Source organism: Apus apus, chromosome 5, assembly GCF_020740795.1.
Source record: "Apus apus isolate bApuApu2 chromosome 5, bApuApu2.pri.cur, whole genome shotgun sequence".
Lineage (NCBI taxonomy): Eukaryota > Metazoa > Chordata > Aves > Apodiformes > Apodidae > Apus > Apus apus.
In genome coordinates, this window is record NC_067286.1 from 53,047,934 (window position 1) to 53,067,284 (window position 19,351).

A 19,351-nucleotide genomic window follows, 5' to 3' on the forward strand; every position below is an offset into this window, starting at 1 on the left:
TTGTACCTCTTTGTCTCTGTGCTCTCTTCAACTCAAACTCTCATGTCAGGTCACATTAAGTGTCCCGACACCCCCAAAATGCTCAGGCATTGTGACAAAACATCATCAGCAAGTTGTTTACATCCAACGTTTTTTGGTTAAGCACAAGTGAAAACCACATCTTTAGATTAAAAGGATTTTAAGAAAGTAGCATTAGTGTATCTGAAATATTCCCCTCCTTCAAATCACACATTTCAAGCCCCAGAACCAATCAAATCTGTAGTTAACATAGAAATGGTAGTATCATCTAAAACTACAGTCTTTGATGGTGCAGTATAAACACTTAATACTGCTGAAGTATTTTTTTTGAATGCAGTAAGAATATGGTGAACATTTTTTTAAAGCTGGCATTTCTCCTTTATTTCATACTCCCTTCAGTATGCTGTCTTCTGTGGAATACATTCAGAGCTAAGGCCTCAGAAACTTAGTAACTCCAGTTGTGTAGCTTTTACAGAGCTTGATAGGTGTTCGTGCTGTTCAGGACTTTGCTCCTTTGATTTCCAACACTGACTACTGTATAAGGCTACTCAAAGCTTCTAACCAGCTTTTAATCCAGCTTGTATTTGGAACCATTCTATAAGCATCTCTGAAATTCTCCCTCTGTTCCTCATATATGATGTGGTTCAATACTTCCCACATTTTTCCAAATTAAAGGAAGGACCAGCTCCTTTAAATTGCAAGCACTATTGGGGAACAATTTATTTCTACACATAACAGAAAATACAGCTATACTGATGAAAACTTACATTGAGAAAAAATTGCTTTATTTAAAATTTTGCTAATTAGTCAAACAAGGAAAAAATTTAGAAAGTAAAATACTCAGTTTTCAAATGAAGAATTTTCTATCATCAAGACCATTTTATTTCATGTTCTGCAACCCAGTGTTCTACTCCAAGATAAGCACAAGTACGACACTTCAGGCAATATATTAATTTGTACATCCTAGAGTTCCCCAAAGCAATTTCTACTTCCTTTGCTAATTGCTTAAAACTTTTATTAAGCTAGAAAACAGTGTAGAATAAATTACTTCGTTCCATTAAAAAAGAAGTTTGAAAAGACACAAATACTATTCATACTCACTATGTGTGTAAAAGTGTTACATTAAAAGCCAGTTGAATGTCAACAGTGCTGTGCTTAGTAGGTTTTGCATCTTTCAAGGAAAAAAATACGTTCTATTAACATTATTATACTGCTATACTAATTCTACTGCTTCTTCCAGCAGCCATTCTCCCCATGAATGTTTCAATCTTTCTGGCAGAGAAGAAAGATACAGTGAACAGCCTAACCCTAATGCTAACTCTATTCTTGTCAACCTGAATTATGTTTTAAAGTAACACATCATAAAAAGCAGGACATATACCATACATTTATAAAAGTCACATGACAGCAAAACAATGAGTCAAGTTCATCTCTACAGAGCTACAGAAAGGAGTCACTCAAAAAGTATCATCCATGCTTTCATATGCCCTCTGCCAGTAAATGATGTTCACAGGTTTAAACATCCTTTCATGAAGTAAGATTTTTATGTGTTAGTCAAAATTATTAAAAACAGGTATGAAAGTAACATTTCAAGCCTCTATGTACAGTCCTCTGCTTTTTTGGGGGGTTGGACTAGATGATCTTTCGAGGTCCCTTCCAACCCCTATGATTCTATGATTCTATGATTCTATGATTCAAGTGACTGCATGAACCACTCAAGCTCTACTTTAAATGCAGTCAGGCTTCTTGCCATCACCATATAAATATCAGAAAAGAAAGAATTGCTATTTCTCTGCCATTAAAACACAACAGTCATAAAAAAGGTTAATTTTACTAAAATTACAAAAAAAAAAAAAGGCATTTTTAAGAGCATACTTCCAAATAAAAACAAAGCTAATATGAAAATAAATATCAGTAACAGTGAGTTGTTGCAGAACATACTGAAAGAAAACTGTTCTAATTTGAAAAATAAGCATACCTTAAACTTAGGAAAATTGGCAATAAAGCTCCAATTTAACTATGGTACCATAAGCATTTATTTATTTTAATTATGTACAGATAGATTTATTAGCTGATGTATTTACTTTCTGTTTACTTTTTTGTTGTTGTTGTAATTTGATGTAATGATATTGAATTGCCGAAACTTTTCACGTCCAGTAAAGTGTTCAGGTTAAAAATAGTCATAAAATTAATTTAAAACGTTCAGATTCATGGAGGCAGAGGGACAGACTGTGCAATCAGGAATAAAAAAGGCCTGTTTATTCTCAAAGGATTTTTACTTCTAGCCTTTCAGACTGTCATCTCATCACAATTTCAAGCTCTTTTTTCTACTTATCGAACAGAATTATAACAGGATCACCCATCTGTGATATTCACTCAGAATTATAAGCATTGAAGTAAGTATATATAAGTATTAAAACTATTAATGCCAGTGGTCATGCCCACCAGAACATCTCAGAAACACCTGCAAGTGTAAAAATAAACTACATGTCAGACAATTAAGGTTTTTATACCAAAACAATAGGATTACATAATATTTCAATGACAACAACAACAAAAATATTCCTTTTAGCTGCCAACAGACAATTCTTTAGACAAATCAATACTCTGAGCCACCCTTATCTTACAGGCTTTCACATTTACCTTTTTGCTTTTTGCGAATTTTCTCAACAAGTGAACGAATCTGTACATATTCTTCCCACTCTTTACCAGGACCTGGGGTAGGACTGCTGCATTCTGGAAATAAAAACAGCAAATGAAAATGTTCTATTTAGTAAAGTGTATATATATATATTTGGACATTAAAGAAAAGGTCATGGTTTCATAGCAACTTTAACTGAACCTTAGTATTACTTGTCCTTCAAACGTTTATGTGGTGAACGCTACAGAATCAGTTGTTATAAACATCCTAGTATTTCACATGTAATTAATAGATTATTTTAAAATGTTCACAGTATAACTTGCCTGAAGTTGCTGTTTTTCCTTTTCATATACTTTCAGATTTAAGACATACCAAATTTTTTAAAAGCTAGAAAGAAAAAAAGGTAAACAACCAGACCATTAATAGATAGTCCCCCAGACAAGACAAACAAAAGTCTGGTTTTAATAATCCAAGCAAAATATACTGTTTACATTACCCTGGTTACCAAGATTCTTGCTCGAATGAAAGCAGATTATAATAGCTCAGACCTTACCTTAAGTGATTCAGAAATTTGGTGGTACACACATTTGACCTGCCTAGTCAATACTGTTTTCACAGATGCATGTGTACTGCAGGGACAAGCAAAGGAATACTTAGCCAAGCTTCAGCTTCAGATTATATTCACAGTCTCTCTGACAATATTCTAAACGCCAGTGTATGGATTTCTTGATCTAAACCACAAAAATTCAAGTGGACAGCTGAAGATTACCTTGCTCAATTGATTTGAAAAATCTTTGTGTTGAATAAATATGGGAGCTTGACAAAAAGAACAGCTGATACTTGTTTTGCTTATAAAATTAGATCTATATTTTATTTTTGGTAGCAAAGCAGAAGCCAACTGTAGCATAAGTATCAAACTGCTCTGCCAACTCCTCTTGTCCTCTCTGTGAGCAATGCTAGAGAAAAAACTCCTTAATTTTTCTAAGGCAACATTTAGATGTGTCCATGATAGGAAAATTTGGACTTTTGTCTCAATAAGTTTAGCTTAGCAGTTACTCATGACAAAAGAGTGAACAGTATTTTAACATAATCAGATGAAGTTATGCTCCACTTTTCATATTTACTAGAAATAATGGACGAGTTTCAAGTTCCTCAACAGGTGAAACAACTTTTGGTCTATACACAAGAACTAAGCACTTCCAAACAGCAACAACAACAAAAAAGCATATTTAAATAAGCCACTAGTGTTACATACTGACAGAGAAAGATACTGTGAGATACACACTATACTATCTTAAGCAGGATGAAATAGCAAGGTTGGCCACCTTCAATGAATTTAATTCATTGGTTTCAACAGAACATTTCTAAGTGGTCTGCACACCATCTCTTTTCCTAGAGAGGCATAAAAAAACTTACTTTGCAATAACTCACTAATTAGATTCAACATTTCCTTTGGAGATACTGTCGCTGTGGCTCCTGTACCCGACTTCTGAGTTTTTACTCGACTCTTCTTCCCCATCTTCCAACTAAAACAGAGTAAGAATCACACTGTCACAAATTGCTAAGAAACAAAATACAATCATAACGAATGGCAAATATCTTCTCTTTTTATTCACTTAAAAAAAGAGGATGAAGAGTTGTTTCTGGCCAATATATATGTGCAAGTATTATTTGCATGGCCTGAATATAAGACAACCACACACTGCAATCTGAAGCAATATTTCATGTAGTTAGTTGCACATTAATCACCTCAGGGTAATTAGAAACTATAATCTTAGAGAGAAAAAAAATATATCTTTCAGATAATTTGCAAATTCACTAGTTGTGAAGAAATATTATGGATACCAAAGTATCCATGCTACATAAAACCAGGTTATTTTACCTTATCAGCTGCACCGCAGACAGCAGCTGAATTAGTGTCTGTGACTGCAATAAAACAGTAATTCAAAAAGAATAGAAGATTAAGTATTCCACTTCAAAATAAAAGTATCATATACATATATTTGCAACAGCTTCTTGTGGCTCAAGACAAGAAGATAAGGAAAACTTATTTCGAGTTACCACCAAAAATAGTGGTAACTGAACATCATCCTGGGCTGGTTTTCCAATATTAAGACCCAGGCCAATGTAAACCAACAGTATACTCTTAAGACAATGAAAACTAACTGTAGTTTGAGCTGAATAAGCAAGAGAACAAACAGCAGGTCAAGGGAGGTAATTATTCCCTTCTGCTTAGCACTGGTGAGGCCACATTTACAGTACTGTACAGCTTCTGATCATGAAGCACAGGAGGTACCAGCAACTAAAGCACATCCAGGGAAAGGCTGTTAAAATAGCAAAAGGGCTGACACATGAGATGAAAGACATGATGATGGAGTTTATTCAGTCTGGAGAAGAAAAGGACCCCACTACTGCCTTCATCTGTGTAACAGAGTTATAAAAATGGTGGAGAAAAATTCTTGTCAGGTAAGCACAGCAAAAGGTCAACAGGCAACAGCCACATGATGCTATAAAGGAAATTCCAAAAAGATGTAAGGAAACTCCTTACCGTGAGGATGGTCGAGCACTGGAACAGGATGGAGATTTATCAGTATCTCCAAGCAACCTTGGAGCATTTAAAAATTTGACTCGGCAAGGCCCTAAGCAACTTAATTTAACTCTGAATTTAAAGCAGAAAATTGAGCCTGTCAATCTCCAGAGGTCCCTTGCCTTCAATTTTTTTCTGTGATTCTATGTTAATGCAATTGATGCTTCCATCTCTAAATGGGCAGCCTACATAGTCTATAGAATATATTACCATGTAGTATAAAATAATCTGTCCTGTTACTTCACAGTGAGAGGGCAGTCAGACACATTCAGGTAACTTTGGACAGCTAAGATTCTGACTGCCTGAGTCACCAAGATCACCTCAGCCATAGCAGCTTCAAGTTATCATGCACTGCACAATAAAATCCATAAAAATGCTAAAAATCACTATAAAGAAGTAGTACTTTGGATTTCAGTTCTGAGCACTCTCTCTATATAAAAGGGATCTTTTTATCCTCAGTCAGTGTAGCTAGCTTACTCAAAATGTTTCCTCCCATACTCTTATCAAAAAGTTTTGTTCTTTGGCAGCTAGTATTAATACTAGAATGTATCGACCATCAGCTAAAAACCTGCTTCTCCACACTGACCAAGGCTGAAACAATTGCAATCCATATGTTAAGTAACTGTATAGGGCAGATCTTTTTAAAAAATTGCTACACATTAAAAAAAAACCCAACTTCTAATGGGAAAGGTACATAATCTGGCTTCTTTCATTTCCCTTTAAGACTGGAGTGAAAAAGAAACTGTCAAGCTGAAGGTTTATTTTAAATACTAACTCTGAATGATTCGGAAGCAAATTAAGGTTAACAGTGCTAGTTTGTAACTCAAAATTAAAGGATCTCAAAACTGACTGAAAAGATAACACCTCATAACAAGAAGGAAAAAATCTAAGACAAAACCATAAGGCATTTTCAAAAAGGAAGGCAAACAAACCAAATTATTCTATCTTCCAACAATAAACACAGTGTAAGAAACAAGACTGTCTCTGATTACTTGGGAGACTAATATCCTGGGACATAGCCACTCCCCTCCATCCACCCTCAATTTGAGCTCTCTCAGAGGCTCAAACAACCCATCTGTGCTGCCTACTTTCATTGCGTAGGTGTCCCAATACAGTTTCTACCATGGTTAGTCCTCAGAGACAGACTAGTAAGGAGAGATCCCCCAGGTTCCCTGTAATCACAGTGGCTGGTCAAACCCTTTCAAGTTCATAAATTAATACTGGACATCCTCTTGAAAGACACTGCTCTGCTTCGAGCAACTACACTTGATACAAGATTTAGTAATGTTTTTTGGCTCATATGAAGCAGGGAGTAACGCTCATAACTGCAAACAGATAAACAGAGCTCTTGGTGCAGGAGGTCACCTTCACAAAAGCTTTATTTGCACACCACCTATTCATTTAAGTGTTCTCCTCTCCTATATGCCATCCTGTTACATTTATTTTAAACCCTTCTCTTCTTAAGAGAATTCAAGTAAGATGGGTCTGTAATGGATGCAACAGCAGGTTTGAGGACAGAGCCTAAAATCTTCAGGGCAAGAACAATGCAGTTTTGTGTTGATTCATAAAAATTGCTTTCTACATTCTAAACATAATCCCCCTGCGTCTTTAGAATCAAAAGAAAAATAAAGCACTCATACAGTGCATTCCATGTTAGTATTTATAATTTATGGTGACATGTAGTTTATATTGATCAAGATGCTCATAAATACTAAGACAAATAAATGGAACATCTGAAATTATTTTTAAGGACTTGGGCTTCTCATTTACAAAAGCAAAATATGTTAATCAATCAATAAATTGAGGAAAAGCAGCCTAAGTAAATGTTCTGTATACACAACTACAAAAACACAGCAGGGGTTTTTTTTGTGTGTTTTTTTTTTTTTAAATTGTATTTAGAGGAAGATTCTGCCTGCAACATAAACATCTGTTGATAGATTTTAGGAAAAGAAAAAACCCAAAGACAACTGTGCACATATTGCATACAGAGCCATGAAAAGTGCCACCATCAGAACAATGACTCACCAATACATGAAGCTGTATGAATACGGTACATGGTTAGCCCTACACTTCCAATTTTTCCCCATATGAAACATGTTAGTAGCAAGAACCTATTTTTACAGTGAAAGTATTGCCAAGAGTTATGTCTAAAGATAAAGCTGATATTACAGTATGTGAACTTCAGCTTCCCAAGTATGGCAAAAAGAAAAACTTGAACAATGCTAAATATTTGCATTGCTATCATAGGTGAATATTGCTTTAGAGGCAAAAAATAATCTCTAGCTGAAACGCGCTCTATGTGAGTAAGAAATTCAAGGCTAATACAAAATCTTTCTCAGCTCCTACTGCTAAGTTAACACACAGCAAAGATATCATAGGAAAAAACAAGTTCAGTGAATACAAGTCATTAGATTGATGGCACTGTAATCAGAAATGCACTTTTTCAGTACGATGCTACCAGTATATGAACATGAAATAAGCTCTGCAAGCATCTTTGCTCTCTCCTTTGATGCATGTATCTTGTCTAAACTATTGCATCTTCATCATCAGAATTTCTATAGAGGAAATATTCTGCATGCATGATTAAATCAGCAATTCTATCTCACACAAAAAAGCAAAACCAGCAGACTGATATCTTGAGTTCTCTTGTTATGAAAGTAGTTCCTTTAAAGGAATCATCTATCTTAATCAGAACTGTATTTTTTTATCTAATTCCCAATCAGAAAAATATGTCTCTGCTTCCTACATTACTTATCTGCTTTCACTGCTCAGTTGCATGAAACATATATAACTATTTAAAATCTAATATGTCTGACAGTTGTTTAGTGAAAGCCGTAATTTGAATGAAACTGCTGCCACAGATGGTTGTCCAGAAAACCAACACAGTGGAGCAGTTCTGTATATAAAAAAAAAAAAGCACCTAATGTATTTTAGATAATATAAAAATAGATTGTCCAACTTTTTCCAAAATTAAAAAAACAAAAACAACTAGTACACAAGATATAATCTGATTTCACACCTGGCAAAAGACAGTTTGGTTGAGAGATGCTCTCTGCCATATTTAACCAGCAAATGAGTTACCCTAATAACACAAGACCCAATCTGGAGAAAGTAGGTGTGGTTCCTTTCTGAAACTATTTTTTGCAATTAAAATTACATTAATAAAATAACAGTTAATGAAACAGATTTTAGAGTTAGATTTCATCTACCCAAATCCCTGAAATTCCAAAACGATTTGTAAATTCAGAAAAACTATTTTTTAATTTGAAGCAAAATTTCAGATATCAAGGTTTTTTTTGCAAGTGAATAAAACTATTGTTTAGAAAGAAATAAAGGATGAGCCTGCTTCTCGACATAAAAGGACAGGCTGTTTGCATGACAAAAGAAGAAACAATATACAATATATTTGCATGACACACAGAAAAATTAACAAAAAAAATGGACTGAGATGAACTGCAGACTTCATAAATCTCTGAAGAAGCAGCAATAAACAATTCAGTGGAAAAGTGGTTTGGATTGCTTTTTTTGTGGGGTGATTTTTGGTTGTTTCTTTTTTCAAGTTTGCTTTTCTGGTTGTCTTCTGGTGAATATTTATTAAGTTCAATGCCATGTTTCCTTTCAAGTGAACATAGTTGAAAATTCCTGAAAACATTCTGCAAAGAGAGAGCATGCTGACAGCAATGATGAATAAACTTGGTAACACAGAACAGAGCCACATTTCCAAATATAGTGTATCAGCTGACTTGGAAAAAAGAGACATGCCAAATCTGGCAGTGAGGGGTGTAAATGATCCATCTACCCCCTCTAATATTGCTATTAAAGAGCAGTTGCATTGTGTCAGACTTTGAACCTATTTCTGCATCACACACAAATAACATGATCTGTAAAATATTCCCCCTCCTTGACTTACAGCTCTAAAAAGTGAGCATGGGCACTTGTTCACCTCACAGCTTTAGAAGGTAACCATGAGAGAGTCCATACAAAATCCCAAAAATACTAAAGAATTGCCACAGAGTGTATGTATTTGGGTTTTAGTTTGTTTTGGGTTTTTTTAATTGAAAAAAAAAAAACCACAACAACAAAACACAAACATCAAAACATGACTGCTTAAGCATTTATTTAAGAAAGCTAAGACTTATGGTATTAGAGAACTTAACATCACTGCAGGACATTTCCTTATGTAAGTAATGCCAAGCTTGGATGATAAAATAGGGATCTTCCCAAACAATACTGCAGAAAAAAGTGTCAGTATAATCATTAACAAAAATCTCCAGCTTTTCACAACCACTTGACCACCAAGGAGTTTGTTGTAGCACTATGCAGAGCTGCAGGGAAGTTTGACAGTAAAAAGTGTCTATCACAAGGCATTATAAAGATACTTACCTCTCACTCACTGGGTAAAAATACAAGCTTGCAACTTGTGTTAGAAAACTGTGAATATAAAAATTGTGCTAAGAAAGGACCATATTAATTTTAAAGAATTTAACTGTGTTAATATAAATTAATTTATCCTACATGTTTCAGAATATATGAAGTCTGATTACTTTTGGATATGCACCTCCCTTTCTACATGTGCCTTTTCAATGTCCCAGAATCCCCATGGTGCTCTCAGTCACCCCCCTCCAGGACTCCACATTACTTTCAGTTCCCTCCCCACATGACCTTACTAGCCAAGCAACATCTTCTTTTGCAGGTTTTGATACAACTGTACATGGAGCGCAAAACAATCAATACCACACTGACTAATAGGCCAAGCAGATAAACTATCCTCAGCGTAGTTTTTCCTCTAGCAGGTGGACCAACTTATGTTTGAGTTCTAGCACTCTATTGGATTTGATTGAAAAAGTTCAACAAGTTGATGGGGAAAGCAGGGACGAACTGACCAGCAGACAGAACTGACATGCGCCTGTGAGCTTTATTTGCTTCAACTATAACTTTTTACTTTACACAGTAATAAACCAGCTACTCAAAAATTCACCAAGCTTTTTCAATTACAACCAAGTTCAGAATTCCCAGAGGAAGAGTTATCCATTCAAGCTTAACTTTGCTTCAAGGACTCAGTATATTTCCAATGCAGTATCTTAACATTGTATATTCTTTAATTCAGATCCTTGTAGATGCTAATTACATTATGTTCTCGTTACATAATAGTTCCTACCCCACGCATCTTCTTGGCATACACTAGCACAGAAGGTGAGGGGTACAGATCTAGAATCAGTATTAGAAAGACATATACAGGTCAACAAGGACAGACAAGGAGAAGACTAGGGAATTCTCAAGCCATGCAAAGCACACAGAGAGGTGAATATAGTAGGTGGCTGTGGGATATGTTCCTTGGCTGTATCAAGAGTAAGGACAGATGAGTAGGATGCACAGAAACCAGGCTTGCAATTTTTTTTCTAGTTTGATTGCCTTAGACTAAGTCACTTTCCCCTCTACTTCATAGAGAGAAGCACATCATCATCTTGTTCCAACATATGCTGAGCAGCCAGGGTCTTAAGGGACACACTTAACACTTACAGGCAGTTGACAGGAGTTCTGCTATATGTATGTAGGAGAACACAATTTTACACTTGATATGACCAGGTTTACGGGGGATGTGATCTTTTGCTTCCACTGATCAAGTTTTTTTTTCTCCTAGAATTGAATCTTATGACTGTGGGTAAAAAGATAAATACATTTTCTAGCAAATAGAAAGCATAAAATCAAGAAGTGTAAGAACAGCGTGGGTGGAGGAAGAGATCTGTGATTTTTAAGAAAAATTCAGTTTATACATTTACAATGAACACTGTTTGCTTGTGAAAACCACCTACACCATGTCACTTGGAAACCACATTAACACTCTCATCACTCCTGAAGTATTAATCTAGATGTTCCTACTAAATAAATGGCTAATTAGTCACTTACTCAATGCCTTTCCATGCAGCTTTCAATCTCTCACCTTCTCTGTACTCCACCCCTTTTCTTCTTGCTACTATTTCTCCTCTCCCACTACTGCCCCTTCCTTTTTCTTCCATTTCTTCATTTAATCTGTAAAGTTGCCACAAAAGTTCCATGAAATACGACGTCATTGCAGTGCACTCTGTGTGCCTTCTTCAACATGTTTGTGTTCTATTTAAGCTGTAAACTCTTCTGAAAGTGGGACTTCCTGTGATTACAGAGCACTTGTAACAAGGTGGCCTTTTTGGTTTTGGTTTGGTTTTTTTGGTTGGTTGGCTTTTGTGTTTGTTTTTTTTTAAACAAGATCTGAAGTATTGCCATTATACTGATGACAATACTGACAAAAATAACCTACAGAAAACACCAATTAGTTTAATGATAGAAAAGCCCATGCTGTTTCAACATAGGATTGTATTCCATTTGATATACAATGTAAATGTATGTTTCCCAAGAACTCCCTCATCACTAAAGTATGCCCTTCCTTAAGAGCTAACTTTGATACACTTGCTCCTTGTGGCAAAATGCTGTACTCTAAATCAGTCCAATGCACAGTCCAACACAGAGTGCCCTAGGTTCTTCTGCTGTCAAAACAGCTTGCACCCCTCTAACGCAGTTCCTTCCTGCTAGTTAAGAAACTATAAACTCTCTCCTACATAAAATACAACATAAGGACTGCCATGTTTAGATTTTTTTTCATGTGATCAAGTCAAGAATGCAGTGTCCAGCAGCAGCCCACAACCACATAGATTCTGCAGGAAGCAGATGCCAGCACACACATGTATTGGTTACACACTGCAGTTTTCTTCCAGTTCCATCTACAAGATCCTGTTTACCACTCCTCCCTTCTTTTCTATTGTCTGCTCTGCAGATTCAAGACCCCATAAAGCCACAGGGCTTCTTCTTCAGTCTTCTTGGATAAAAAAAAAAAAAACAAAACAAAAAACTTACCACATCCTGTAGTACCTTCCTGTCTCTATAAAGAACAGAACTGAGCAGCACCCACCATCTCCTGGAGGAACAGGGAGAACAGATGATGCTCTGATCTGTCTATATAGTCTTCATCCTCATCTTAGACTTCTTTATTTCTCTTTTCCTCCCACCCAGTCTTTTACCAGAGGAAAAGTAACCATGAAAGCAAGTAAAAGCAGGTACTTAGAGAGCTACTGGAAAAGCATGACAGAGGGATTTTTTCTCCAGTAGGTTCAGCCAGCTTCCTGCGGTCCAAACTGCGATGTAGTGAGCCTGCATTCTTCATGAACCTGGGAAATTACCCAGGTCAGCTTCTCCTACTTCATACAGAATTTCAGTTTTATTTTCCATGAAAAAACTGATTTAGCCACATGACCTATTTGTAATGGAACTCCACACATTTCCTCTCCCAGGTAAAGCAAATGAAATAGGTTGTCCCCTTCTCTTCTGAAGACAGGCTGAGGGAGTTGGGGTTGTTCAGTTTGAAGAAGAGAAGACTCCGAGGGGATCTTATAGCACCCTTCTAATACCTGAAAGGAGCCTATAAGAAGGCTGGGAAAGAGCAGTTCACTAGGACACATAACAATAGGACAAGGGATAATAGTTTCAAGCAAGACAAGGGCAGATTTAGGTTGGATATTAGGAAAAAGTTCTTTAATGTGAGGTTGGTGGATCACTGAAACAGATGGCCTAGAGAGGTAGTATGGGCCCCATCCCTGGAGACATTCAAGTTTGGCTTGATGGGGCACTAAGCAATCTGTTCTAGTGTGAGATGTCCCTGTTTACTGCAGGGGTGTTGAACTAGATGACCTTTAGAGGTCCCTTCCAACTCAAACCACTATATGAATCTTCCTGAGATAAGCTGTCTGCAAGCCTCATGTTTTTTGACTCATGTATACTTCCCCACAACTTTTCTCAATTCACAGTCAGTTAGCAGACAGATCTTTATTTAATTCAGGAGCTAGGTACCTTTTACCTCTGTCTCCACTCTTTGGGCTACTTGCTTCTTTCCAACATCTGTTTTCTTCAAGAAATCTACAAAGGCAGTGGTTGAAAGCTTCACTGTGCCTCAAGAAAGCATAGTATCACATCAAAAGTACAATAATCTAAAATTAACTGATGAAGAATACATTCTTAAACTGAATGAGGAAAAACAACCAAAGAAGAAAGAAACAGACCAATATCGAAAATGTTTCCTCAAGTTTTCACTAATGTAAAGAACTTACTTTGAAAAAATCATTAAGAAATATATACAACTATATTCTTAATGCTTCCAAATGAATGCTTTATTTCTCTTCCTACAGGAAGAGTTTGAGTACAGTTACAGTATATGCATTTGTCACTAATTTAAAAGCAGTTAATGTCAACTAAGTACATCAAAAAACATTGTGAAAACATTTTTGCTTTTGTACTTAGAGAGAAAAATCTAGCTCATGCAAAGCATCTGTTTTTCAGCAAGATCTTACTTTTACTTAATTGTACAGCTATGATGTTTACTAAGGCATAAGACAGTCACATGATTTACTTGTGTTTCAATAAACCCAGAGGCAAAATACATTTTGATTGTGAGAACACTGTTTACATGTTTTATACTGGAAGAGCTGCTTCCTATGACTGTGTAAACCCAAAAGCAACTCCCTCATCATATACAATAAACTTTAGAAAGGTTTGATACAAAAAAGGAGTAAGATTAGTTCTTGCCAAGAGCCACCCTCCCAATGCTTACATTTCCCTCACATTCCCACAACACATTATGTTTCCCAAAACTGTAAAACCATAAATACAGAAATGTTAATACTGCCCCAAAGCTTTATTAGTCAGTATGTTACAGCTATGCAAGACTTACAGTTAGTTACTTCAGCTTTACCTATTACTCCATACATATACATCAGGAAATAGCATACTACACAATGTTTAATTTCAAATGCTCTTAAGCTAAGACATGAACCAGGAACTATGTGCTACCTTTGCCAGAACTTAGACTGGTTCGTAAAGATCCATGTACTCAGCACTGGTGAGGCCTCACCTTGAGTACTGTGTACAGTTCTGGGCTACCCACTTCAAGAAGGATATTGAGGTGCTGCAGCTGGTCTAGAAGAGAGCAACAAGGCTGGTGAAGGGATTAGAGGGAAAGTCTTATAGGGAGAGACGGAGGCAGCTGGGGTGGTTTAGCCTGGAGAAGACTCAGGGGGGGACCTTATCACTCTCTACAGCTACCTGAAGTGAGGTTGTAGTCAGGTGGGGGCTGGGCTCTTTTTCCAGGCAACTAGCAACAAGACAAGAGGGCATGGCCTGAAGCTGCACCAGGAGAGGTTTAGGTTGGATATTAGGAAGTACTTCCTCACAGAGAGGGTGTTTAGACATTGGAATGGACTGACCAGGGAAATGGTGGAGGCACTGTCCCTGGATGTGTTCAAGGAAAGGCTGGATATGGCACTTAGTGCCATGGTCTAGCAGGTGTCATGTTTTAGGCCATACGCTGGACTTGATGATCTTACAGGTCTTCTCCAGCCTCAGCAAATCTGTGATCTAGAAATTCCATAAATTTCAAAAATAACTCCTGTGGTAGCTCAGTACCACCTGTTCTACTTCCCACTGCAATGGGCCAACAACGCTTGAAATCTCTCCAGTGCAACATTTCAGACAGGGACTTTTTGAACCAAGCTAGCATGCTAACAGTGTACTTACCTCCCAGGACAAACACAGGATAGTCACTAAAACTACTTCATGGACACCTGAATATCAACGATGACTTATGCAATCAAGATCTAGGACCTTTTATCACTGTTTCCAGTATTTTGCTTAGAGACAGGCTAAGTGACAACAGTATGAAAATCACTATGAAGGCATGAGTAAGAGTTAAAATTCAGCAATATTATCTTAATAGAGCTGCAACAAAACAGTATAGCACTCATGATGTTGCTGCAAAGATGCCTAATGTGCTCTGAAATTTTGACAGAGCCCTGCATGCAATTAAAAACTCTAGGATGATGGTACCTAAGCACACATCATTTCAGTGGGAATTATTTTTTTTTTAAACCCAAAATGTACATTTCACATGGGGCCCTCACAGCAACTGCATCTTAGTCACCAAGAATCATATTTTTAAGACTCAAAAAAGAGGCAGCACCTCTCTAAAGGGGTGGAAAAACTTCTAACAAATTAACCCATTCCTCCATATGTTACTAGGAAAAAAAAAAAGCTGTGTGTAACATCACGTACATGTATTGTATGCATATTCTCTAGGACACACAGAAAAGACTGGATGCATATTGGATATATGTCACTATATATTACTGCTTCATGTAATAGCTAGAGCAGAAGAAAATAAGCCTGGCTGAACAGCAAGAAAATTTCTTGGGTATCACTGCAATTTATTTTTTTTTAAGTCCCTTTTTAATTGCATTATAGTCAATGGCATAAATAATACAAAACTAGGCAATAACGTATATTCCAATTAACCGGACTGTCTCCAAGGAAGAGATTTAAAGCTGGAGATACTTAATGCCAAGGACTACTGTTTAATTGCAACAATAATTCCACCTAAGTGGAATGCCCTCAAGCAGCCTGGTAGCAATTTGGCCCACAATTATTTCTATGCACTGAAAAATTCTTATCAGTTCTGTTTATTTTTTGTCTTAACACCTTTGCCTACCCTCTTCTTTTTACACACATTGCAACTCCAATATGATTTACTGTTGCCTGTTAGGCTGCTCCTTTCCAATCAGATAATTACATAGGGCCATCATACTGACAATCCACATCTCCAATCATGGCATAGGCAGCACATCCTATGAAAGCACTCGCCACAGCTTCTGGGACCTTCCAACGTAATAATCCACATGTCTAAGATTGTCCTCCAAGCAGCTAGGTGATGCAGATGTAACAGTCCATCTGAGATGCCATGTACCTTTCATTCAAAAGGACTTCTTACCCACACAATCATTGTAATACTTCCTCGAAGTGACCAAAAACATCTTGCAAACCTCTCTAATGAAAAGGAGGAAGGAAAGACAATATTCACAGCATAGAACAAGTTTTGACAAGCTTTAAGACCTGTTCTATGCTATGTGACAGCATATGGGATTCTTGCCCTCAAAATGAGTTTCATTATACATTCATGTCTTGTAACAACTTAAATTGGCTCAATGTTTCAATACCACTGCTGGAACACAAAAAACCCAACACTTAAGGACCTATATTTGGCCACTGAATTGACACTACCCAGTGTACACAATTAAATTGTGCTTGAAGTTATAAATATCTGAATTCAGCTACAGTTTTGTGATGCTTCCTGGAATACCCTGTCCTTAAAGAAGAAAATCTAAGCAGTTTTAAAATAACTGCAGTGTTTTTTCTCTAGCTAAGAGTGAAGAACAGCTGTTCCATCAAGATTCTGTCCACAGCAGATTAACTCCCTAAAAGTGTGCTCAGAGATGGGTACTGCTGGCCCTTTACCCTGACCAGCAGTACTTAGGATCACTATGAGACCACCAAAAAAAAAATTAAAAAAAAAAACTAACTACCACCTGAACAGCTCAGAAGTGCCCATTCAATGTATAATCAATGCCAAGGACTTCCAGGATAGTGTGAACAAGGAAAAGATGAGTATGGAGAATTGCCATGGGTATTTGCATGCCTTTTCTTAATCTTCCTAGGACATGTGGGAATATTTACGCCAGTAATGTGCTCACTTTTCAATAGCATCATGCATCTTGTGCAATTCTGACATACACCAGACAGCTCATTTTGGAACAGGATTAAGTCCATGGCAGTAGGGAGGAAAAAAGTCCAGAATGGCACTGCACCTCCGTGAGAGCATGCTGTACATTTTCACATCTAGCTAGCACACCTGCCTGCTTTCCTGCTCTGGGTGTTGAGTGACATCAGCTAATAGCACATAAAAAAATAAATCAGAGTAGTTCTTGGAAATAATGAATCAGCATTACTATCATTCATTTCATACATACCCGTGTGAAGTTTGAGGAAAACTGAGATCTTAGTTCTATGGTAAGGTAGTGCAATGGTTGCCAACATGTAAGTCGCAGCAGGGCACAGATTAACCACAAGGCAATTGATAAAAAGAGTACCTCCAGAGTTTTCCTTATTAGCAGGTGCTAATGATTAGGGGATGAAGAGATCACAGCCCTCAAAAGCCCAGTTATTATTACACTTCAAGTTACTGTAATTTTACTGACCTTGAAAACACCAGTAGCAGACCAAACACTTAGCATTTCTAAATCCCAAAAGAACACTATTTTAAGACTTCAGAAAGGAACTTCTGACAACATTTAATTGCTATGTGTATTGTAAAAAAAATATTTAAGAAGCTTCTTCTGTGAATGCCTGATAAATGATGTAATTGAAGGTTTAATAACAGTTGGAAAGACTTACAAACCCACTTGGCCTTAAGCAACTCCCATCTAGTGGTTAAAATGGTGACTATTCTAGAAAGTGTGGCTAGAATTTTCAGGTGAAATACTAGTAGTTTTCTGATCTTTTTCTTCTAGACCTTGGAAAGTGAAGAAGCAGGTTCCCCCAAGCCCCTTTTTATCTTCTGGCATTCATAGTTGGCAACTTGAGCCCTTAGAGTCTCCTCCATGTTTACTTAAACTACTGACATTTCAGTGGTTTGAAATAAGCTTTTAACACAGGCATTTACTGGGCTGTCAGGTACAAGAAAGATGCAGCAGTAATAAGTATTACTTGGCTTCACCCCTGATGTTTGATAAAATAATAACCAAAACGTATACAAACCACAAGGCACTGTAAACTGTCATCAGCTTCTCAGAAATCTTAATCCTCACAATTCAGAATAGCTATGGTAGAACTGCTTAGTAGCTCATTTATTTTGTATGTTCATAGGTGACAAAACACAACAAAGCAGAAATATTTTCAACATTTATTTTAGCACATCCATTACAGAGTAAATGCATTGTGCTCTCCAGACCCAGAACATGTCCAGGATGACTACACCACTTCTGAAAAGTCTTCTGTTTTAAGGGAGAAAGACTGAACAGCATCTTCTCACAAGACAACGGCCTAAAGTATACAGTAATGAACTGCTAACATGCCTGCTGAAAATCAGCTTTTCTACCCTGCGTTATTTCCACACAAACCATTAATGATGTCATTGACATATCTGTCAGCCTCAGATTCCAGCGGTTTGGACTTCCAGCAGTCCCAAGCCTCTGAAGACCCAATACCTTTCAATTTCACCTTAGACCTGCACAGATTCCCATGCCACAGCAAGGAGGCACAGCTCCAGAAGCAGCTTTAAGATCTTGTGCCAAAGCTAGAGCCCCATCTCCTTCACCAGGAACACTGCCATGTCTTCTTCCACAGTGAAGGACCATGAACTGTACATTGCATTAACCACCAAGCCACACCCAAATCACTTGCAAGATGAAATCTATTATCCACTAGGCCAGAATGAAAACTTGTTCCTATGTAATATAATCTGAAGAACAAAGAAACAAGCAGCAGGATAACTCTTGTCAAGAGTGGCTGGTACTATTAATATTCTGCTTCCTACTTCTTCCCTAGCTGAGCTTCCTGCTTTCACAAAAAAAAAAAAAAGCACTAGCTACTAATCTGGCAAATTTCTAGATGGAGATGACTTCCATTCTGATCAGCTCTTCCTTATGGAACACAAAGGACAGAACTGAATACGAACACCATGAGTATTATCACAGAGAAGCTGGTCCTGACATCTTGCTGCAGGTGACAGTGGTAAATGTCTCTCCACCAAAGAAAAATGTATTCTGGGAGCAGCAGTATTTTCCAAAACTAGACTGCTCATGTCCTACGCCTTAGGCCAACTTGTCGCATACTGTCAGGGTAGAAGTCTGCAGAAATGTTCTCAAACCAGCTTTTTGTTACTAACCTGACCTGGCATTTCTGAGCGTTTTCTAGAAAAAAATAAAGCTGTATCCTTACTGAAGGTAAAATGTTCCTCACAGTTGTAGAAATTTTTACTTTGTTTGAGCACAACAGTAAAATCCTGGTAAAACAAATTGAAGCTGCATTACTACAGCAACTTCCCACCTTCAAAGTAGACACACACTGTACCTTTAGGACTATGACCTCCATTTAATAGACTGCAAAGTTTTTGGCTGTTCATATCATTATATGAAACTCTGCACTGTACTCTGCAAACCACTTGCAGAGACCAACTACAAGACACCACAAAATAA

General features: G+C 37.1%; 1 protein-coding gene across 1 annotated transcript in view; it reads right to left on the reverse strand.

Annotated features, from left to right (window-relative positions):
* The window catches only part of SETD3 (SET domain containing 3, actin histidine methyltransferase), a 60,211-nt gene that overhangs the window by 32,662 nt on the left and 8,198 nt on the right, over positions 1–19,351 (reverse strand). Inside the window, exons 2-3 of the mRNA XM_051620284.1 lie at positions 4,076–4,185; positions 2,662–2,754 (exon numbers count right to left, since the gene is read on the reverse strand). Coding sequence (XP_051476244.1) covers positions 2,662–2,754; positions 4,076–4,178 — 196 coding nt within the window. The 5' untranslated portion in view covers positions 4,179–4,185. The remainder of the gene's footprint in view (positions 1–2,661; positions 2,755–4,075; positions 4,186–19,351) is intronic.